Source organism: Cricetulus griseus, chromosome 3, assembly GCF_003668045.3.
Source record: "Cricetulus griseus strain 17A/GY chromosome 3, alternate assembly CriGri-PICRH-1.0, whole genome shotgun sequence".
Taxonomy (NCBI): Eukaryota; Metazoa; Chordata; class Mammalia; order Rodentia; family Cricetidae; genus Cricetulus; species Cricetulus griseus.
The window spans coordinates 253,722,156-253,745,787 of record NC_048596.1 but is presented as its reverse complement, the minus strand read 5'-3'; the positions used below and the strand labels follow the sequence as shown (position 1 = coordinate 253,745,787).

The following is a 23,632-nucleotide window of genomic DNA, read 5'->3' as shown; positions in this document are numbered from 1 at the left end:
AGAGCATTAGCTGCTCTTCTAGAAGATCAATGAGGGGGAATAGCCTTCCAAGACATCATATCAAGAGAGTATGGCCAGTAAGACAAAAAGTGAAATCTAGAAACAGGTCCAAGTGAACATAGTTGTTTGGGATTTGACTTGTGAAGTCATTAGTGAAAAAAAACAACAATCATTATATTAAACAGCTAAAACAACTGGAAAAACATTTGCAAATAAGGAAAAATAACTTGTTTTTGTTTTTCGAGACAGGGTTTCCTGTGTCTTTGGAGGCTCTTGTAGTCCAGGCTGGTCTGGAACTCACAGAGATCCACCTGCTGCTGCCTCCTGAGTGCTGGGATTAAAGGCGTGAGCCACCACCACCCAGCAGGAAAAATAACTTTTATTTTTCTCACACACCAGAAAAACAAAACAAAGCCAAACCTCTAAGTGAGCCAGAAATTCAAATATAAGAAATGAAACTAGAAATAAACCAGAAGTGGACAGTGGTAAAGGACTTTCTAATCACCTCTCAAAACCTAGAAACTCTCTCTGACTACATGAAATAAATAATTTTATGTCCATGTCTCCAGAAGCATGCTTAGATACTGATAACAAGTTGGGTGAAAATATTCATGAAGGACTAATTATGGTTGTATATAAAGAGGCCTTAAGAACCAAGCAGTAGTTGGGCACTATGGCACTTACCTGTAATCCAACTACTTGAGAGTCAAGGAGTTCAGTTTGAAGCTATCTTTGTGGGTCTTGTCTCAAACAAACTAGCAACTTATGTTTGCTAGTTTCCTTCTCCAAGAAGGAAAACAAAAAATTTTCAGAAATTGAACAGATGTCAGGAACAGGTAGACAACAGGAAAGGTGAAATGGCTTTTGAGTATCTGAACTTACAATAAAGAAAATGTCAGGGCTGAAGACAGAACAGACAGAGGGAGGAACACTGTCTTAGCATGTACAAGGCTCTGGCTTTATTCCCAGAAGCAGTATATTCTTAAAAAATATGGAAATAAAAATGGGATCAAGATGTACAAGAATAACACAGAAACATGTGCTAACCAGAATGACCCTGAGAGAGCATCTCTCACCCAGCAGAACGGTAAAAATCCGAGGTTTGACAGAAAGTCTGATTTTAACTGTTAATAAGACTACCAATAACACTGTTTTAGTTAGGGTTTTTATTGCTGTGAGGAGACACGATGGCCATGGCAACTCTTATAAAGAAGACATTTAATTGGGGTGGTTCGCTTACAGTTTCAGAGGTTCAGTCCGTTTTCATCATGATGGGAACATGGCGGTGTGCAGGGAGGCATGGTGCTGGAGCAGAGAGGGCTACATTTTGCAGGCAACAGGGAGTCGCCTGACACACTGGACAATATCCTGAGTATATGAAACCTCAAAGGTCACCCCCACTGTCTCACACTTCCTCCTATAAGGCCATAATACCCACTCCAACAAAGACACACCTCCTAATAGTGTCACTCCTTATGAGATTATGGGATTAGGGGGCCAATTACATTCAAAATATCACAAACACCTTAAAAGAAAAAAAAAAAACTTTCTCAATGACATTTGTTAAATGGTAATCATCACTTAGAAACTGCTTTCTCTAGAGAGCCAGGATGCCTATGTGGCCCACAAAACAACTAAAGGCAAGAAGGAATCTTGGCACTCTTGTTATGTTACATGTCGTCTTTGGTTTCCCTGCTCAGATCTTCACATAGGGACTTGAATCATTCAAGGGGTGTCTATCTAGAAACCTTGGTACCAAACTTATCTTCCTTCAAGGCTGAAGGCACAAAGGCATCTTTTACAGTGTCCTGTTGTAGAAGCCACACAAGTATGTAAGGGTCTCCAGTCATTGTTCAGCCTAGAGTCACTCTGGACTTCAGCAACAGCAGAGCCTTGAAGCACACACCAGTCTCTAGTCGAGGATACTCACCTGCCATGGATCTGCTTGTCCCCTGCAATAGTGAGAGCTCTTTGGATCATACTGAAGAACCATAACTTAGACTATGGTTAAGCAGACCTTACCTTGACCAGTACTATTTAGTTATATATGCCTCACCTGCCTGCCACAAATCTTCCCCTGTTTAAACATAAAGCTCACATCAGGACTCTGAAGATGAACTTAGGGCCCTGGACCCTTTTTGGCCATTCCTCTTTTTGCATGTGCTGATTGTCTCCTCTCAGCTTTTCTCCATCACTTACCTTTTTAATTGGTATATCGGGCCTAGTGGCTGAGCCTAGACCTTTGGAAGGAGTAAAGCCCAGGGCTTTGGCCCTAAAAGTCGGGTTAATGAAAATACGGTAAAGAGAGTGTGACTAAGGATCATTGCCATGAGTATTAGGGACCACTGCATCAAGATTGTGTAGTGGGAGACAGAAATTGGGGCAAGTTGGACCAAACAAAGTCACTTTGTCAGGGAGAAAATGGCAATCTTTTTTGTTTTGTTTTGTTTTATTTAATTTTTACAAAATTATAATTTCACATGTCAATCCCTCCTACTTCTCCCCCCCCTCAACTGCCCCCCATGGAGGGTAGGGCCCTCCACAGGGGCTCTCCAAATTCCACAACATCATCCTGGGCCGGGCCTAGGCCCTCCCCCATGTGTCCAGGCCCAGAGAGCATCCCTTCATGTGGGATGTGCTCTCGAAGTCGCTTCTTACACCAGGGAAAAATACTGATCGACTACTAGAGGCCCCATAGGGTGTCAAGGCCTCCTCGTTGACATCCACTTTCAGGGGTATGGATCAGTCCCATTATGGCCTCCCAGATAGCAGTCTGGGGTCTGTTACTATAAATCTTTCAGCCAAAAGCCGCCTGAACCCCACCTCCACGTGTGAGCTTTACGCCAGCCGCCTGCCCGAGTTAGGCCCAAATGAATACACAGAAACTTGTATTAGGTTCAAAGTTGCTTGGACAATGACTAGGATTCCTCATCTGTTAGCTCAGTCTTAATTATCATAAATCTATATATGTTATAAGACTTATCTGACGCCTTATTGGCGTCCCTCCTTGCCGGTGGATCACATCGTGCTGCTGGAGGAGCAAGGGGAAAAAAAAGGGATGCTTCCTGTTTCTCCTTTGCTGAGTCTCCTTGCTATGTCACTTCCTGCCTGGATCACCACTTCTCTACTACATTTCCCAGAATCCTCTTTGACTCCTAGTCCTGTCTAACTTGCTGTCTTATTGGCCAAACAGTATTTTATTTAACAATCAATAAGATAAACATACACAGTATATTCCCCATCATCTCCTCTTTTCTGTCTAAATAAAAGAAGGATAACTTATCTTTTATAATAACTGAAGAAAACTATAACCATAACTATCTGTCTGTAATCTTATCAAAGACCACATAAGGGTAATATATAAACTCTAGAATTAACAGAGACATCCACTACCTGGACATCACCCAAAGTTCCTCTGCAAAGTTGGGGCATCCATCTTCAGCCCATAGGCCACAGTGTGTGTCTGGCACAGGTATACTTCAAAGATGTACTAACCTCTGTATGGAAACCAGGACATATGTTACACTGGGGTAGGAGTTTTTTGCATTGGTTTCTGCAGGAGAAGAAAAACTTTGGATACCATCAAAGTTGATCAAGATTCGAGTTGAAAAGGAAAAACCTCTTGATGAGGAGAAATGACAGGTATTCTACTAAGGTATATCTCATAAACTAAATAGAAACCTCCCAAAGGAAAAGGAAGTGTATTGCTTTTATCTTCACAGGAAAACTCATCTCCAGAAGGCAAGGGACACTGCATGGGTAGATGCTTAAGAAGAAAAGGTACCTATAACCATCAAACAAAAGGAACGTGCCAAATGGTAAACTTTACATCTGTCTCTCAGAGAACTCTATTTCTCTTTATTTCCTAGTCCCTATTCAATTAAACCAATGCTGGATTTAGAGGTGGATTTGGCTTTCCTCCTCTAAAATCCAAGCACATTGTTTAACTAAACTTTAGAGTTTAAACTTTATCAGGGGTCCATGTGCTCCCCCTTGTTCAGGTCAGCTGTTTCTGTGGGATTCACCAGCCTGGTCCTGACCGCCTGATCTTCATTTCTCCCTCTCTGCAACTGGATTCCAGAGTTCAGGTCAGTGTATAGCTGTGGGTGTCTGCCTCTGCTTCCATCAGCTACTGAACGAAGGCTCTAGGATGGCATATAAGGCAGTCATCAGTCTCATTATAGGGGGAGGGCATTTAGGGTAGACTCTCCACATTGCCTAGATTGTCAGTTGGTGTTCATTCTTGTAGATCTCTGGAAATCTCCTTAGTGCCAGATCTCTCCTGGGACCTCTGTTATGGGTCCCTCTGTTATGATAGCTTTCATCCTGCTCTCTCTCCTCTATTCTTCCCCCAACTCAACCTTTCTGCTCCTCCATTTCCTCCTCTCCCCTCCTCTTCTCCTCCTCACATTCTGCCAGCTCTCTCTCCCCTACCCTCATGCTCCAAAGTAGCTTAGGAGATCCTGGCCCTTCTCATTCTCCGGGGACCATGCATTTTTTAAAACATTTTTTTAAAAGATTTTTTATTTATTGTGTGTACTGTGTTCTGCCTCCATGTAGCCCTGCAGGCCAGAAGAGGGAACCAGATCTCATTACAGATGGTTGTGAGCCCCCTGTGAACTCAGGAAGGACCTCTGGAAGAGCAGCCCATGCTCTTAACCTCTGAGCTATTTCTCCAGCCCCAAAAATAGCAATCTTAAAAATTGGTGTAATTATCTTTTATGTGGCAATCCTCCTTGTAGAAACCCAGCAATCTGGACTGGTGGATACTCTGCCATTACTGTACAATATGCACACTACATTCTTGTTACTGAAAGGGTGGGTTATCAATCACAGGGTTAGCCATGGGGGCTATTGTTAGTGTCTACTGAATTGAAATGTATGCACTCCTCCAGATAACTGTGTGAGCTGACACTGTTGGATGCTGGACTAGGTAGAGATAACATTATGGGATACTGTGCAGATGGGAAAGGGAATAAGGAAGGGCTCTATGTGCCATACTAGAAGGATCTCCAAAACTCACTCTGTCTCTGTCTCTGTCTCTGTCTCTCTCTGTCTCTCTCTGTCTCTCTCTCTCTCTCTGTGTGTGTGTGTGTGTGTGTGTTGCATATGTGTGTGTATGTTTTAAATTCAACTTACAAAACTATTGACAGACAACAAAATGATATTCCTTGGTAGAAAATGTGGAAATTAGAGTTGTATATAGAATTCTAGTATATATACATACAGAGTGTGTTTTCCCAAAGTATATGCTGAAAGAATAAGTCAGAAGCATTGTTAGAGAGGCAAGGATCCAAGAAGCTAATGGGAGTGAGACATTCTGAGCATTCCTTATGCTTCAGTTCTTTAAAAGAAAAAACTCACAGCTAGGCTGGTGGTCTTATTTTCTACTGGCATTTGCTAGGTAGAGGGATTGGCTTTCTGGAAAAAGATCTGGAAAGTTCCTCATCCAAGTGTCTGTCTTTGCAGACTGAGGGTCTCCAAAGAGCATCGGTTTGAGTCTAACTTTTCAGAACCCCGCACACAACTCACACAGACCCAGGCACATTCTAGAAGAGGCTCCAGGAAAGCAGATCCAACATCCTTGGCACTGACTTCAAGGTCTCTCTCTGGCTCCAGTCTTATGAGATCCCAGAGCCTTTCACATGTGTCAGGAGCCTGGGATCTCACCATCAGGGCAGGTGTGTGGGGGGGTCACACATGAATTCCTAAGAGGAAGATTGCCACATCCTATGAGGTCAGGGCAGCCTGCACAACCAAGATCATCATCTCAAATGTCAGTGTGGTCACTGTGAGGAATCCTTCGTTTAGGAGGATGCCAAAAAGGCAGAGTTGACCTGACCCTTAAGCCTGGCTGCCATTCTATCCACCAGGTCACTGCCCCCAACCTCTGTGCAATGGGAAACTGGGTTTTCATATTCATTTGAGTAAAATAAGGAAAATACCAGCTCTTCAGTGTCTTAATTATTTTGGATCAGAAGAGTAAGTAGTGGAGTCGTGGAACACCTGCCTGTGTGTCTTGTCTGTCTATCTATCTATCTATCTATCTATCTATCTATCTATCTATCTATCTATCTATCTATTCAATCTTGATGAAGTGAACAGGCTGGGGAGACCTCATTCTGGTCCTATGTAGGATACCACTCAGAGACTCCAGCCTGGGTTCATTCTCATTCTTGTTTTCCTAGCTCCTTCAGTAAGTAAAGAAAGACATCCAGAAAGATCATTTGCAGAATTGACAGACAGGCATCCAGGAGCTAATGGAAGGTTTGGGTTGTTGGGCTCTGGTCACCTGACCCTAGTCTCTGCTTTTCCTGCCCCCACCCCTATCCCCCGGGCCGTTGCCTCCGGCTCCAGACTCCACCCACCTCTCTATCCGTCAGATATTTGAGGCCCAAGGTAAGACCACTGCCTCCAGATGCCTGCTCTGCTCGCTATCCGCCTATGAACTGGGAGTCCAAGGTAGGCTCTGCTGCGGGCTGCCTTTGGCACGCGGTGCTGGGGACGCGGGCGGGAGGGGGAAGTGTGGCGAGCCACAAGAACTCTTGGATCCAGGCTAGAGTTTCCCAAAACTGCTTAGTTGCCACAGCGACATGACTCCACTGGGAGTCACGGCCAGTTGTGGTCTCGGCCAGTTGGTGGCACCGCTGCCCTCTGGGATACTAGGTGCGCTGGCTCAGAACCTATTGAGGGGGTGGCTTGTGTTCGACCGACCGACCGGTTCCGTGCGCAGGGACCCGGAGCCGAGCCACCTGTGATCCCACTTGCCCAGATGGTGAGATCCCGGGCTCCTAACACTTGCACAGGCTTTGGAATCACAAAGGGTAGGGGCCAGAGAGAGGCCCGGGAGTCCGTGTCAAGGGTGTTGGACCTTATTTTCTGGAGCCTCTTCTGGAATGTGTCGTAATCTTTGCCAGCCCTGTGTGAGGCTGGAAAGTTAGGCTCAGAGCACAGCTCTTTGAAGACCTCAATCTGTGAAGACAGGTGATGAAATTGTCCTGTGAGTTACTCCTCTCTCTCTCTCTCTCTCTCTCTCTCTCTCTCTCTCTCTCTCTCTCTCTCTCTTCCTCTCTCTCTCTCTCTCTGTTGTTTTGTTCATGGACCTAGAGCTTAGTTCTGTGGAGCAAGTGCTCTGCCACCGGCCTGCGACTCCTCCTTTTTCTTTAAAAATTGTTTTGAGAATTGAAAGTACGAAAAATTATCATTCTCCCAGTGTTCCTGGAAGTTTTAGGGAGCCCTACCTGGAGTACCACCTGTTTCTAGGAAAACTGGTGTTCTCTTCGATGAGTTCTTAGATCCCCCAAGAATGGACCGAGAAGGAAGTTCAAAGACAGTTTTATTAGAGTTTAAAAGAAAAGCTCCAGAATGGCTTCTGGGAGTAAGAAGGTGGAGAAGAGTTGAGAAAAGGCTGCACTGGTTGATTTAGGAATGGCGGTCCAGCCAGCAGCCACACGGCAAAAAGGAGGTAGCTTCAGAGAAAAAGTGAAAACGTTCACAGAACCAGGGAAGGCATACTTAAGCTGTGTGGCCAGAGCAGAAGAAAGAGCCCCACAGCAGCTTGGGAGTGGCAGTACCAGGCCTAGGCTTTCTGGGGAGGAAAATGCATCAGCTCCTTAAGGGGATATTTATTCCTCCCATATATTTAGTGTGGCATTAGGTGAATTCCCTCCGGGGTGGGGTGGGGTGGGGTGGGGTGGAGGGTTTCTTAGCCAGGTGATTAGCTCTTTTGTTTTAGAGTAGTTTGGAACCTTAATGCACCCAGGCCAGAGGTAAAGTCCAATCTCTTGGTCAGAAAGAAATAGCTTTTCCTTCATGGGCTTTCACTGAGAGCCCTGACCACAGCTACTGTAACATTCCTCCCCCAGAAGAGGTAGCATTAAGTCATTTAGGAGATGGGTTAAAGTTGGAAACAGATGTAACTCATTTTTATTTTTTAACCATAGAAACATAGAGATCCAGTTCCATAGCTGTTCAGTAGGACTTGGTATCTGGCTGGACTGGAGTTTGGTCCCACCCTCATATGTAGCCTCCAGGCAAGGGAGATTAGGAACTTGAGCTCCTTTCTGGCATTTCAGGATAGGGAACCAGGAACATTACTAGAACTAATGATTCTGGTGGCCCTGACCCTCAAGTGCCTAGTCAATTTTTTTTGTCACATCCTTTTCTTATCACCAGGAACACTGGGCTGTGAAAGCATGCTGTGTGAAATTCGGCAAGTTTTGTGTGTGTGTGTGTGTGTGTGTGTGTGTGTGTGTGTGTGTGTGTAACGGGGGGGGGGGGGCAGGCAGTTGCTTTGTGATAGGTCTTTTCCCAAGGATGTTTGTACTTTTCAGGTGTGGTTTAGGACTATGTTGTGATATTTGATGTACTGAGTAACTTTGTGTTGAGGTCGTGTGATCAGGGATTTTAGTGCTGGGACATGAGGTGACAGGAATGGCTGATGTTATCAGTTTATGTTGGGAGTGTCCTGTGTTTCAGACCCTCAGCAACTGCATCTACTCTGGCTTGTGTCATCACACAGAGGGAGCATTTGGCTCACTCTTGGCTCCATAGACCAAGTTCATCTGGTTCCCTACACCTGCACGTCTATTTTCAAGGATTACACACATAGAATCAGCAGACAGAAATCAATTGCAAATAGAAAATATGGGGAGAGGAGCCAGGTACGGTGCTGTACACTTGTAATCCCAGTATTCAGGAGGCTGACACAGAGAGATGATAGTATAAGGCCAGCCAGGGCTTGAACTCAGAGATCTGCCTCCCAAGTGCTGGGATTAAAGGTATGTACCACCACCTCAAGGCCCAAAGAATCTTCTTAGAGTTCAGTCTAGCTGTCCATAGCAAAAGTGTAAAGCTTCACTGTGTATTTTGTTCAGATCACTACAAATGGATACCCTTCCATTCCAGGTGGCCTGTTACCTCCCCTTCCCATGCTCTGAGTTCCCAGCCACTGCTCAGGGAGCTGATGGGAAGTCTTAGAACTGTTGTACTGTCTAACTGGGGGAAAGGAATTTGACAACTGTGTGTGGATGATGTCAGAGCTGACAGGCCCTGCTTCCAGCCTGCACTGCTGCAGTTGTGGACTTCCTGACTGCTGGGTCCTTACCTGCCTCTTGTCCTCTGAGCCCATTCCTTCTGGTTCCCCATGTATTGATTTCTGTACAAGAGAAAGACAAGGCACTGGCATGAGTTAGCCCCAGCAGGGCTTCACCACTGTCTGCACGTGACCTTCACTTTCCAGGCTGTGCTTTCCCCTTCATTCACAGGGTATCACATTGTGAGTGAGAGTGAAGATGCAGCCTACACATCAGCCTGTATTTATGCAATATTGATTTTAATTCCTCTTTCCAGGCTCGCTATCATGGATCATCTTCGGGAAGCAAATGGCACCTTTGCTTTAAACCTTTTGAAAATACTGGGTGAAGACAGCTCAAAAAATGTATTTTTCTCACCCATGAGCATCTCTTCGGCCCTGGCCATGGTCTTCATGGGGGCAAAGGGCAACACTGCAAGCCAGATGATTCAGGTAACCAGCACCATTCCTAACAGATGAATACCACAGATGGTCAGTTGAGCTGATCCTCCACATTCCACATTGCTTGTGCAGATGACATAGGGGTGTAACTGGAGAGCTGATGTGAGAATATTCTACCCCTGCTGGAACCCTGGCTATAGCATCCTGATCCACTGGTGGGGACTATGTATGTGAGGGTTAACTTTGAGCAAAAAATACCAAAGGCATGGCACCAAGGCTCCCATGACCTCTACTGTCTACTGTCTGGCCCCAAAGGATCTCATCTCTCCTCCAGATAAGGTCTCCTCTTAGGATCTTTAAGTTATTCCCAAATGGGGTCAGCCTTGGCTGGCAGAGCAGGGATAGAATGACTGGGGCTCTTGTTGGTTCAGTGCTTTCTCTCTGCAGAAGTGTATGAACTTCAGAGACAGGCTACCCTAGAATAAGGTAGGGAGACAGTGAGGGTTAAATACAGTGCATACTCCCTGATGTATTAGTCAGCTAGAGCTGTGTAACAAATACTACAGATTGGATGGTCTAAGTAACAGAGATTTTCTTGTAGTTCTAGAAGCTGAATTCTAAAAATCAAGGAGTAGGAAATCTGGTTTCCTATGGATTGTAAATGGCATCCTTGTCTTCGCTGGATGTCTAGGTCTCTTTTTCTTATAGGAACACAGGTTGGATTGGATTTAGCTCACTCTAATGACTTCCTTTTAACTTCATTATCCCTATAAAGGCTTAGCTCCAAATAAGGCCATATTCTGAGGAACTGGTTGTCAGATGACAATATGTTAATTTGGGGGCACATTCAGCACATGGGAAAGGACACATTACAGTCATTGAACTGTAGCAATTCTTACACAGCAAAGTGTGTAAGTCTAGTCTCCCGTATGCCAAGGTTGGGGATATCGTGATTCTCCTCCACTTGTGTTTGAAAGGAGTCTTTCCTTGGGCCATAACTTTGCATTCTGAGTTAGTTCTTTTTTGCAGCATACTTTTGTTTTTACAAGAGAAATGTGTTCATTGCTTTCTCAGCCTGCCTCCTTTTTGGAGAGAGTTAGGGCCTAAAGTTTAACTTCAGTTTAAATTGACTCTTTCTTTTTTAGTTCCAAGCTATTACAACTACTGTAGACAGTTTACCTGTTTTCTTTGGGAGCCCCTGATTGTTAGCTTGAGTAAAAACCCCACAGATTGTCAGTTGAGCTGATTCTCCACATTCGAATCCTCAAAAAAAAAAAAAAAAATCAATCTTGAGGAACAATTGGGAATGAAATGACAAAGGGTATGGTTGTAGAGTTGAGAGGAAGAATGCACTATACCTGTTAGGACCCTATCACTGACTCACTGGAGCTCACTGTGTGTGTGTGAAGGTTAGCTTGAGTAAAAACCCCAAAGGGTGGTACCAGGGTCCCCTCTGGCGCCCACTGTCTTCTCTCTGGCCTTAATGAATCTAGCTTTTCCACAGATAAGGAAGACTAGAATAGGGTCAGCCTAGGCTGGAAGACCAGGCACATATCCATTAGGGCTCTTCTTGGACATAGTGCTTTAGCCGCAGAGGTATATGAACTGCAGAGACAGCTGTCCCAGCATAAGAGGGGGAGACTACCTTGGGCTATGACTTTGCATTCCATGTTAACTCTTGGCGGCAGCTTTCCATTTTTCTAAAATGTACTGTGTTTGTTGCTTTCTCAGCCTGCCTCCTTATTGGAGAGAGTTAGGGCCTGAAGTTTAACTTCAGTTTAAAGGGACTCTTTCTCTTTTAGTTCCAAGCTATTACAACTACTGATAGGCAGTTTACCTGTTTTCTGTGAGAGTCCCCGATGTCATTTGTGTAGCCTTTTCAGAGACTTAGGAGGTCTATAGAATTGTATCTAAGGTGTTTACTGTACCTAGGTTTTCACTGTTGGGTGGGGTCTTGCTTCTCTTTCAAGCGACTTTATGTGGTGACAGTTACTGCAGGATTTCCATGTGGTCTCCTGCAGGATGGCTTGGATTTCCTTCCACTATGGTGGCTGGGAACAAGAGCACAAATGTGGCAGCTGCCAGGCCTTTTAAAGCCCAGGCCTAGAACAGGGTCACTCTCCTCCATTCTGTTTGGCAGACAGTGCTGGAGCCAGTGCAGACCCCAGAGCAGGGGAGAGACAGCATGAACTGAGGTCAGAAACTGGCTGCACTTGAGTCATAGCAGATCTGATTGGTAGCCATGCTTGAAGCCAGAACATAGTGACTATGAAAAACTTGGTTTGTGAAGGGCCATTTCTGCTCAGACCGGGGCTGACAGGGTGCAGGGGAGGACCCTAGAGAGAGAATGGTCTGTACTTTCCCCTTTAATTAGGTGACTCTTTGAGTGGCAAGGATCTATAAAATCTGGAGGATGGGTTTAGTGTTGACTCGTTTCCTCTAGCTGGGCCTGCTGAAATTATGTTGTAATCTGTTTTGATTTCAGGCACTCTCTTTGGATAAATGCAGCGGCAATGGAGGTGGAGATGTCCACCTGGGCTTCCAGTCACTTCTCTGTGAAGTGAACAAGACTGGCACACAGTACTTGCTCAGAACAGCTAATAAGCTCTTCGGGGAAAAAACTCTTCATATCCTAGCAGTAAGTATCATGTGGTATTCAGAGATGTTAGGCTGAAGTTATTGTCTACACACCACACAAATGTATACACACTTACAGGCACACCTGCAATGCATGTACACATTTCCACACTTATTTGCTACACACATAAATACACAAATTAAGAATAAAAGCAGTTTGCCTTTAATCCCAGCACTTGGGAGGCAGAGGCAGGCAGATCTCTGTGAGTTTGAGACCAGCCTGGTCTACAAGAGCTAGTTCCAGGACAGCCTCCAAAGTCACAGAGAAACCCTGTCTCGAAAAACCAAAAAAAAAAAAAAAAAAGAATAAAAGCAGTTCTGTACAAAAGGAATTAAATATGCAGCCATGAGGTGTTTGGTAGAAATATTAAGACAAATATATAAGTATTTTATAACATATAGATATAATACATATAACATATACAGCATGTAATATATGTAATTCCATTGTCATATAATTGTATTATATATTTAGACAGTATGTAATAAATACAATACATAAGTATATAAATATATTCCATCTATACTGTCAGCATAGTGGGAGTTTCAGCCCATTTACACTGCATTGAGTTTTCTGTTGTAACATGGCAGAATGTGGGTGGTCATCAATGTCATTTTGCAGAATATATCAACAAATGGCTTGAACTTCTGTTTGTCTTGTGGTGCTGGTGACCAGTTCCTTTTAAGGTCTTACACATGCCAGGCTGGTCTTCCACCACTGTGCTGCATCACTGAACCCCAACTGCTCACCCCCTGAGCCTGAGCTGCCTGAGATGGTGGACACATAGCTATTCATATTCCATACCATGAAATAAAATAAATTAAAATGAATACTCAGTTTCGGAGCTTCCATGGCCTCTCCCCTGGTGTTCTGTGGATATAGGTGATGCTATTTTGAAAGATGCAAATTCGTATTTCTGTTGGTAGGGAAAACTGTTGGTGCAGCCTGTGAAGGGCAGAGGTGTCATAGCTCTTGTGGGGTCAACCCCCCACTCCAGCAGTGTAGTGGACTATCAGAGTGACAGTTGTGTAATACTGCCCCTGGGGGTGTCCCCAATGACCTCCTTGAGCCCTAGTGACTGCCTCAGGGTTCCAGCTCTTCATGACATTTTTATGGTACTTAGTTTACCATCTAACTTTGTTCATAAACTAAGATTAAACTAAGTGTATTGGTTACTTTTATATTGATGTGATAAAATACCGTGACCAAGGCAATTTATAAGATAAATTTGCCTTTGGTTTTAGGTTAGAGTCCATCACGATAATGGCAGGGAGCATGGAAGCAGTCAGGCAGGCATGATGCTGGAGCGGCTGAGAGCGCATCTCTCAAAATCACAAGTAGGAGACCGAAAGAGCACACTGGGAATGGAGCGAGTCTTGTTTGTTTCTTTTTTTTGAGACAGGGTTTCTCTGTGTAACCCTGGCTGTGCTGGAACTGGAGCTAGTCTTTTAAACCTCAAAGCCTGCTCCCAGTGACACGCCTCCTCCAACAAGGCCACACCTCCTGATTTTTCCCTGAAAATTTTCACCATCTGAGGAATTATATTCAAATATATGAGGGGCTATTCTCATTTTAACCACCACAGTTGGGTTTTAAGTTCTTTCCTCATATTTATTTGTAAATCGCCCTTCATTTTGTTCCTGTGTTTTTGTGCATCAAGGAAGGAGGCTGTTGGTGTTAATCACATTCGAGGCTGCATAATCACGTTGCTCTGTCTCAGTCTTTTAAAGATTCCTGCCGCAAGTTCTACGAAGCAGAGTTGGAGCAGCTGGACTTCCAGGGTGATACAGAGCAGTCCCGACAGCACATCAACACCTGGGTCTCCAGGAAGACAGAAGGTGAAGGCGGCATCCTTCTGTTCTGTTTGTTTACAGAGCTGGGATTTGAACCCAGTGCCCTGATCATGCTAAGCAGGACCTCTGCCCTCCGAGACCTTACTAAAGTTTAGTGTATTATAAGAATTACATTTATTTATCTATTTGTGTGTGTGTGTGTGTGTGTGTGTGTGTGTGTGTGTGTGTGTGTGTGTGCGCGCGCGCGTGCATATCTGTGGAGGTTAGAGGACGACCTGAAGGAGTGCTTCTTCTCTCCTTCTACCATGTGGGTTTAGTGGGAATCTACTTGGGGGTGTCTTCAGACTTGACAGAAAGCATCTTCACCTGCGGAGCCATCTCTCTTGCCCTAATGTGCTTTTTTTTTAGCTTGTCTTGTTAGTCCCTTCACAAACGCATGAGGTATAAACAGGAATGATTTTTTTGTTCTTTAAATCAGGCTCCTGTATTTCTGCTTCTTCTTGCCATGGTAGAGATTGTACCCAGAGCCTGGCACAAGCTAGGCAATTATTCTACAATTGGTCCACTTCGTCAGCCCTAAATCACAGCTTCTTAAAGTTTTCAACTACAGCCCCTTTTGGCTTGAGAAATTTTTATAATACCTGGAGGTTATATGTATATGCACAGGTGATCATTTACTGGTAATAAATCTATAGAAATTTATTTTAAAACAATTCATCTGTATACATATACTTTTATTATGTATTAAAGATGAAATCAAACTTGTGTACTAATGAGGTGGATATGTTTATCTGATACAATCCAATGCAAAGATATATTAATTTGATACTTACATGCTGATGATGAAAGTAGGAAAATGGTGAGTCTGTGTTTCACGATGAAGCCATTCTGTCTCTAGAAGAACAGGAAACTTTGTATGTAGACCACAAATGCTGCATTCCCAACATGATGGTTTCCAATATGGTGTTTTACCCAGTGTTTGTTGATATTGCATTTTGTAGTGTGACATAATGGCAAGCACGGTGCAAAGTGCTCATGTGTGTTAGGGAAGTGTGTGAAGCAAGGTGTGAGCCACTGCCCCCAGCACTGTGAGCTCATCATGCATTGGGGCTTGGATGAAGTTTTGGCTGTTACATGTTAAGAAAGCTGTAACTGTTCAAGTTTTGCCACTGATACCACATTCAGTCTCCATCAGGTCACAACCCAGAGTTTAAGAAGCTTTCCTCTAAGTATTTGCAAACCTGCTTCTTAAATATTATTGTCAGGGTCTAACCCTTGCCTAGCAATGGATCTGTGATCTCTCCCAATATTTAATACATGTCTTCCAGAGCCACCAGCCTCCTGTCCTTCCTTCTCTGCAAAGTGTAGAAGGCTTGTGCTGCAGCTCCTCCCTGTCTGGGGCTGTCTAGTGTTCTACAGTTTTCTTGCATCATTCCAGGTGCTTGGCCCCACCCCCCATTTGAACCTGTGGTTGGAGCCTGTGCTTTATATTTGTAGGGCACATTTTATAACTGCTCTTCTACTTTAAATTTAATTTTTAAATGGAAACATAAGGTTGTGTGTGATTTTTTAATACACATGTACTCTGTAATGTTATAACCAGGATAAATACATCTCTTGTTTCATATATATATTCATATAGATATTATTTATTTATTTATTTATTTATTTATTTTGAGATAGGGTTTATCTGTGAAACAGTCCTGGCTGTTTTGGAACTCTCTTTGTAGACCGGGCTGGTCTCCAGCTCACTGAGATCTGCTTGTCTCTGCCTCCCGAGTGCTACGTGTGCCACCAATACCTGACTATATATATATAATTTTTATTTATCTAAGTGATGTGTGCCTCTGTGAATGTATGCCACATGCATGTAGGTGCCTGCTGAGGCCAGAGAGGGTGTTGGGTTACCTGGAGCTGGAGTTACAGGTGTTTGTGAGCTATCCAGTGTAGATGCTGAGAATCAAACTCATAACTACTGAGCCGTCTCCCCAACCCCTGCCAAATGTTTTTAAAATATGAACTTATAACTATCCTATCTTAGAACAGCCCTTGAACTCCTTTAAGCTGTAGGCACTAATCAACACCTTTGCTGCACCTGTTGGCATTTACTATGCTCATTCAAAGAGTGAAGTTTTTCTTCCCAGATTATTTTGCTGTTTTTTACTTCAGCCAATTCTTTCAGTTAACTGGCTTGTTAATTCTTCCATTCAGATAAAATTAAAGAGATTCTGGATCATGACATGGTGAAACCAAACACCATGCTGGTCCTTGTGAATGCTGTCTACTTCAAAGGAAACTGGGAGAAGCAGTTTAACAAAGAGGACACCCGGGAGATGTATTTCAAAGTCAACAAGGTAAACACAGTGCAGTAACAGAGGAGACTCCTGGGCAAGGTCCCCCGTTCACATTGGCTTCAGAAACACAAGGAGGCTGCTTCATGTAGCCCATGACTCTCATGTCTCTGGTCGGCTCATCAGCCAGGACTCCCTCTCTCAGCTTTGAGGCCTTTCTCTTCCCCTTTGCTTTTGAATGTTGCCAATGGTGGTTACAGTCTATGTGGTTTCAGGCCTGGCCCTGCTTCTGTCACTGGTCATGGTGTCACTGGCAGCTGTTGAGGCCAAACCTGAAGGCAGAGCTCTGCAGTGTACTTTGAACAGTCTGTCATATAACTTTGGAGATAAGGAAGTCTAAACTCCAGATGTGGTGTGTGAGGCTCTTGTGGCCCTGGAGGCAGCCATTCTTCGTGATTCCCTTCAGTGGTGCACATTCCTTTCTTCTCAATGTGTCTTCCTAGAAGTCTGTGTCTTTCCCCTCCTTCAGGAGGACCGCAGTTCCAGCTGGTAGCCACAAAAGAATACAATGGGAAAATGACCAATCTCACCCTGCTGGAAAAGCAGCAGAGGGCACACAGCTGTCTAATGAGTGCTGGCTTATGGTTGATGCTCTGTAAACACTGAAGCAGCGTGTGAAATTCAGTCTTGGTTTGATGGGAGAAGCTCAGATTTTTGCTTATAGACAAGCACGCAAAGGGTGTGTGTGCAGGGTACTATTTATTGATGGCTTAGCATCTTTCTATCACCAATTTACTTTATTCATATGTAGTCTTTTTAGTTTAGTTTGATTTTGGTTTTTCTTCACACATACTCCTAGGCCAAAATACCAGATCAACTGAATGATATCATGGATGATTAACCAACTCTTAGATTTCCCCTGCAAATTAGATTTGAATCTTCAGTTTCTTCAGAAATGCATTTTATTTAAAGCTTTATTCTTGCATGACATTTTTGCCCCTCACAAAACTATTTTATCTTTTTGATACTAACCATTGACAAGATGTACGTTAGAATTTCCTTCAACTGTGAGCAACAGAAACCCCAGATTACTGAATTGAACTCATACAAGTTCATCACCTATTAGGAGGTCAGGAGATGATGGGTGGAGCCTTCAGCTTCCTTGCACCGGGGTGATGCTCTTGGGAACTGGCTTTGCTTTCCTGCTCTGCCATCTTGACATGGACTTATTCCCTCATGGTTACATGATGGCTTAGACTCTAGTCCAGGGAAAGGATAGAGCTAATAGTCTCTCCCTCTGATTCCTCTCCTGGATATTGTTTAAATGCAACTGTTTGATGTTGCTGCTGCTAAGTGCCGGGCTGTGAAGTCATTGTCTTGCTTTCTTGTCTCATCAGTAGAGAAAGACTGGGCTCTGCCTGCCATGAGTGTGGAATCTGTGGTGTGCTGTGGCAGGGCCCGAGTATGAGGTGATCCTGGTTTTCATTTGAATTCCATATTTCTGAATGGAACGCAACTTATAGACATAAAGGGTGAATCATTAACTTGCTAAGATTGGGTCTTTTCATGTTGCATGATTAGAGGCTTTGGAACCTGGAGTTAGGTGGGAATAAACTGTCCAAAGAAGAGGTTAGCACCCTGAATATTCCAAAATTCCTAGACAGAGTTTTATGTTACACATTTACCCTTATTCATTTACAAGTGAGTGTTGTGAGAGTAAGTGTGTGAGCCACAGAACCAAGCAAGAGTGCATGAATTGTGGTCAATTGTGGATAAAGTATGCTGGTTTGGGGTCAAGGACAAGAATGAGGAGAAGGATGGCAAACTTCATGGCTCAGGGCTGGTTCACAGAGATGCGATACATTATTGTAGAACAGGACTGCAGAAATAAGTTTTATTTGCTCAGAATGGTGTACTGTACCAGAGAGTGGGACTGTAAAGGGTCTTCAGTTGTGCCTGTCACAAGGCAGTCCATAGAATTTACTGTAGCTTCTAGACTTAGACCATAGAGGGTTGGAAACTGAGAAGGATTACTGACTATGATGTGTTTCCCAGCTGACACTATATTGGCAACAACTACAATTTCTTTCTGGTAAGATGTTCATCTTGCCTGGCACTCAGTGGGTGCTTGAGAGTCTACTGTGCCCCAGGAATTAACTGGCTGTGTGTGCCTGCCCCTGCGAGGCTAAGTTTTTCTGGAGAGAAAACTGATACAGGCATAGGTAACAACACAGAAGTTGGCGTAAAGGCTTTAAAGACATACAAATGATGTGGCAGGATGCTGTATTTGTGGTATGGTTGAAGAAGAGCACTACAGAGGAGACCCTCACTGGGAAGATGCTGTGCAAGCAGATACCAGGACATAACATGGTCCAGGTTCTCAGGAGGAGTTCATGGATTAGACGAGACATCAAGGTAGTTAACCACGAATCCAGAAGTAACTCCCTCACTAAAGTGGAGCAGGGAAGAGAGAGCATGGCAAGAAGTGAATAGAAGAGAAAGCAGGATGTGCTCTTAATGTGATTCCAGATAGGTTAGGGTTTTGCTCCTGCTAGACTCACACCACACAAGAGTGTTCACCTAGAATGATGTGATCTGACTTGCATTGTGCTGGGAATTATGGCTGCTGTGCTGAGGTCTGGGACACGGTGGTCATCACAGGATCCTAGGGGCATCCTGATGGCAGTGGAGGTTAAAAAAAAGTCAGATTATGGTTGTATTTCAAAGAAGGAGCCAGTGATACTATTGAGTTACTGTAGGGTGTGAGTCAGAGACACACAATGATTCTAGTAAGAGAAAGGATGCAGGATGGATTTGACAATGAGAAAGAGAGCATCACTGTTAACTAGGACAAACAAAATTGTATGTAGAGCAAATTTGCAAAGGAATGTAAATTCAGACATATGTTTGTGGTTGGAGCTTTGTTTGTATCAAACTGCAGGAGTCAAACTGACTGTAAAATGCACTATTCCAGAGTTCAGAGAAACCCCGGGATAGCACAGTAATTTGGCAATTATGTCCAAAGTCAAAAGACTGAATTAATTCCCTCAAGAGAAAAAAAATTGATTCAGGAAATCCTAAGTGTTTGGAAATTGGGTCAGTCAGCTTTCTGACACCACAACTGATAAGGAGATAATCAATTTAGTGCAGTTGATAACCAGTTTCTAGGGTATATCGTAATGATCTGAACACCTTCCTCTAGGTTCCACCTCTTAAAGACTTCTTCTTCCAAAGCTCCACTCTGAGGACCAAATCTTGAAAAATGGGCTTTTAGGGGCATGCAAAGTCTGAATTGTTCCAGAAGTTGAGGGGCTGATTGAATGTTCTAAAAGTCTAACCAAGAAAATACTCCCAGGCCCAGTAGCTATCTTCCCCTGTTGAATTTGCCCAATTTGACTTGTTTCAACCTAATATTTATCCATCCTTCACAGAATGAAGAAAAACCTGTGCAAATGATGTTTAAGAAGTCTACGTTTAAAATGACCTATGTGGAAGAGATATCCACCAAGATTCTGTTGCTTCCCTATGTCGGCAATGAGCTGAACATGGTCATCATGCTTCCAGATGAGCACATTGACTTGAGAACGGTAAGGATCATGAGACCTTCATGGATCTGTGAGAGAGAAATTGAGTGGCATTTGAGTTTCTGCAGGGGCAGCCTTCCTAGACTCCCATGATCTGTTTTTATCTTCCATTCATTTGTGAGGCTGGGGTGGAACCCAGACCCCAGAGCATGCTTGTCAAATGCTCATCACTGAGCTGCACCCTAGCCCCTCCCAGCTGCCATATTTCCCTTCAGTCACACTTCCCCCAGTAGCTAGAGCCTCATCATCATCTCAAGCTGTCATCTGTGTGACAACATTGTTATAAAGTCTTCAACTCTCTTCTAGGTGGAAAAGGAAATAACTTATGAGAAATTCATGGAGTGGACAAGGCTGGACAAGATGGACGAAGAAAAGGTGGAGGTTTTCCTCCCACGGTTTAAACTGGAGGAGAATTATGACATGAAGGACGTGCTGTGCAAGCTGGGCATGACTGATGCCTTTGAGGACAGGGCAGACTTTTCTGGAATGTCTTCCAAGAAAGGCCTGTTTCTGTCCAAGGTTGTGCACAAGTCCTTCATGGAGGTCAACGAGGAGGGCACAGAGGCTGCAGCTGCCACAGCTGCCATTTTCATTCTGGGGTCATCATTGTCCCGTCTCCCCTGCTTCTGTGCCGATCACCCCTTCCTTTTCTTCATTCAGCATGTTAAGACCAACGGGATTCTGTTCTGTGGCCGGTTCTCCTCTCCCTGAGGAAAGGGTGCTGCTGTGTCAGCCTTTGTCCATGCTTTGCCTGTGACACAAGTGACCTCATCAACAAGTACAATGGCAATTTTGAAATAAAGGGCTTTGTGGCACCTTATCTTCAGAACTATGCACCCATCTCAGGGGAGCGCTTTTTCTAAGATCTTGATTTGCACTTCTGTGGGTTTGTGGTGTTGCTGGCTACAGAGCTCATCCCTGCTGGTGGGCCTTTTGGCTTCCTTCAGTCAGCCACGTCTCCTGACACAAGAGAAGTGTTGTCTTCATCTCTTCTCCACCAGCTGCATTGAGATCTCATCTAACTTCAGTGAGAGAATACATGCAGTGCAGGTCTCTCAGGGAAGAGACCATGAGGACAGCCTCAGGCAGTCTCTGTAGGCAGCTCAGGTTCCAAATGGGGCAAGCAGAGGCACGGTGTGCTGGGACCCAGCTCAGTGAGAAAAGCTCCTCTTTCTCTCTGTTTGTGTTTTGGACATGGGCTGTGTCACAAATCTGTGCAGGCAGATGCACACTGTAAGCTTGATTCCACAGGGCAGAGGCATGTGTAACATATCCTGGGGAGTGGCGATCACAACTAGTGAGTTTCTCTTTCATGGTCAGTATTACAACTAAAAAAGTGCCTTAATGGGACAGGGCAATACAGTGCAGAGGTTCTTGCATCTTGTATTCTTGCTAAGGCGATTTTAGGCTTAACTAGAATTTGGTCTCCTTGATGGAGAATCCCATGGAAAATTACCCAACTCTATTCTAGGACCTGAGGCGGAAATGCCCCAGATAGCTCATCTTAGCTTTTGTTAAGCTGCTTGCTTGTGCAACCATCCCCCCTGTAGCTGCTGTGTGAGATACCAGGATGTGGATTTTGCCTTTAAAAATCCTCTTGGTCTAAATGCTGGGGGCTACACTTAGGTCCCAAATACTTAAATGTAGTCTCAGACAGCTGGAATAAAGACTTTAAATTTACTAGAAACTGTGTCTGAGTGGGCTCCCCATAACATTTTTTTTTTTGCCATATTTTAACTTGGTGGAAATACAGTCACAACATTCATCAGCTTACTGTTCCAACCACTACCTGCTGCATCATGGACTCTAAACCTCTAGAGCAGTAAGCTTAAATAAACTCTTCCTTTTCGAAATTGCCTTGGCCATGGTGTTTTATTGAAGCAATAGAAAAGGAACTAATACACTCATACTAAAGTTACTTGTGGTGATATATTAGTTATGATATATTAAATGTTGCCTGAGGGTACAGAAAGCAAAGCTAGCCACAAGTCACAGAGCCAGGTAGGGATGATATACACCTTGAATTCCAGCAGCCATATTAGCTAGCCATAGAATCAGGCAGTGGTGGCACATACCTTTAATCCCAGGACTCAAGAACAAGCAGAAAGATCTCTATTAGTCGAAGACCACAATGAGCTACATGAAATTGATCTAGTCCTAAAAAGAAACAGATACACAAAGGTGATCTCAGCATTTGGGATTACAAGTCTTTAATCCTATGATTTGAGAGGTATAAAAAGAAGCAAAGTGAGTATTGAAGAATTAGTCTCTAGCCATGTTGAGGAGAGCATAGCAGTCTGAGTGAATCTGAGGAGCAGTGAAGTCGGGAGCAGTTTGAGGATTGCCTCTTTGGTCTGAGCTGAGGTAGAGGTAAGAGCTAGTGGCTGACTGCTTTGCTTCTCTGATCTTCAACATAAAACTTGAACCCCAATATCAGTCTCTGGGTCTTTTATTTTTTGTATTACAGTTACCTCTAACAACCAACCCCACATTTCAGGATCTCTCAAACTAAGAGAGCTGCTTGGGTGATTATACCACCCCCTAAAGGAACTAGTCATTATGGCAGGAGTGGATACAGGCATTAAGTGAACTTGCATTGGCTTTTAATGACTGAATCAGTCTAGTGTTGGGACTAGACTGTATCTCAATGCTTCTTGAGGCTCTTCAGGACAAGGGAGATTCCCTTTCCCCAGCAGTACTCCTTAATTTCTGTCCCTTTGGCATGTTTGCAGCAGCCCAGGGCAAGGGTGAGTACAGATGTACCTCCTGGCCCTGGGAGTAAAATGATTCATCTGTCAATTAATCAGGGAAAGCACAAGATGCAGCTAAGTGACTAAAAGGACAAACATGGCTTCAGGAAAGCTAGTCTCTGAGGCCTGGCTACTATGGAAGGATGTGAACTGCATTTCCTAATTACTACTTCTCTTGGGTCTGCTTATTAGGGTAATTCTTCTTTTCAGTTCTTGCTTCTTTAACCTAATGTGATAGTATCTCACATATGACAGGGCATTAAGCTCCAGATGTGGTCCCAAAAATATCAACTATTATCAACATTAGTTCCTATCTGACACTTGTAAAACTTCTAGGGGGTTTACAGTGTGGTCTTTGACAACTGCCCTTCCCCTGTCCAAATGCAACTCAAACCTTTTATGCTTCAAGATCCTACAACCCTATGACAGACCAACAATGCCACCCAGTCCCATTTCTCCCCCTATCTTAAACCTCATCTCAGCTCTAGAGAAGAAAACTTAATCTCTTGTTAGTCATTGTCCTGTGGCTCTGCCAGGGGGAAATGTAAAGACAGAAAGGCCAAGAATAAAACAAAAGCCCTCACCTTTTAACAATTATAACCTATCTGCTTGGGGACTGTCTCAGGAATGGATGATGTCTTATCCAAACATTTAGAGCGTAAGTTCTGATACTCACAGGGCCTCACTCAAGTGACCAGGAGGACAAATGCAGCTGTAAAGTTATTACTTATCAGGATGATGAGATGGATGTTTCCTGTCTATACAGATATGACATCACACAAATGGCCCATAAGATAAGACCAGGCAACTTCCCCAAACTGCTTTGAAACAAAACAACAACAAAAAACCCTTCTATCTCAAGGGAATGGTTATCTCTGAGAATTTGCTTTCTTTGTTTCTGTGGTTCCTGTAACACACTTTCTTTAAAAATGCTTATATCTAGTTTAGTAATACTTTTATGTGAAAACATAATTTTATAATCCATCCACTGATCATGTAAATCACAGATACTGACAGGCACCCTACTGGGACATTGTCTGAGCGTTACCCCACAGACACCTCAGCATCAGGATGTCTTACCCAGGAAGTAAGAGAACAGCA

General features: G+C 43.9%; 1 protein-coding gene across 2 annotated transcripts; it reads left to right on the top strand.

Moving 5' to 3' along the window:
- Window positions 1–6,366: 6,366 nt before the first annotated feature.
- Window positions 6,367–21,600, top strand: LOC100762176 (serpin B6-like). 2 transcript variants are annotated; one of them, XM_027409280.2, is made up of 7 exons: window positions 6,367–6,462; window positions 9,352–9,526; window positions 11,961–12,113; window positions 13,834–13,951; window positions 16,118–16,260; window positions 19,629–19,784; window positions 20,088–21,600. In XM_027409280.2, exons 2-7 carry the CDS (start codon window positions 9,362–9,364, stop codon window positions 20,490–20,492), a joined length of 1,140 nt encoding a protein of 379 aa, XP_027265081.1. In that variant the 5' UTR covers window positions 6,367–6,462; window positions 9,352–9,361; the 3' UTR covers window positions 20,493–21,600. The 2 variants fall into 2 exon arrangements, with proteins under 2 accessions (XP_027265081.1, XP_035298780.1); XM_035442889.1 differs by lacking the exon at window positions 6,367–6,462 and adding an exon at window positions 6,841–6,984.
- The last annotated feature ends 2,032 nt before the right edge of the window (window positions 21,601–23,632 follow it).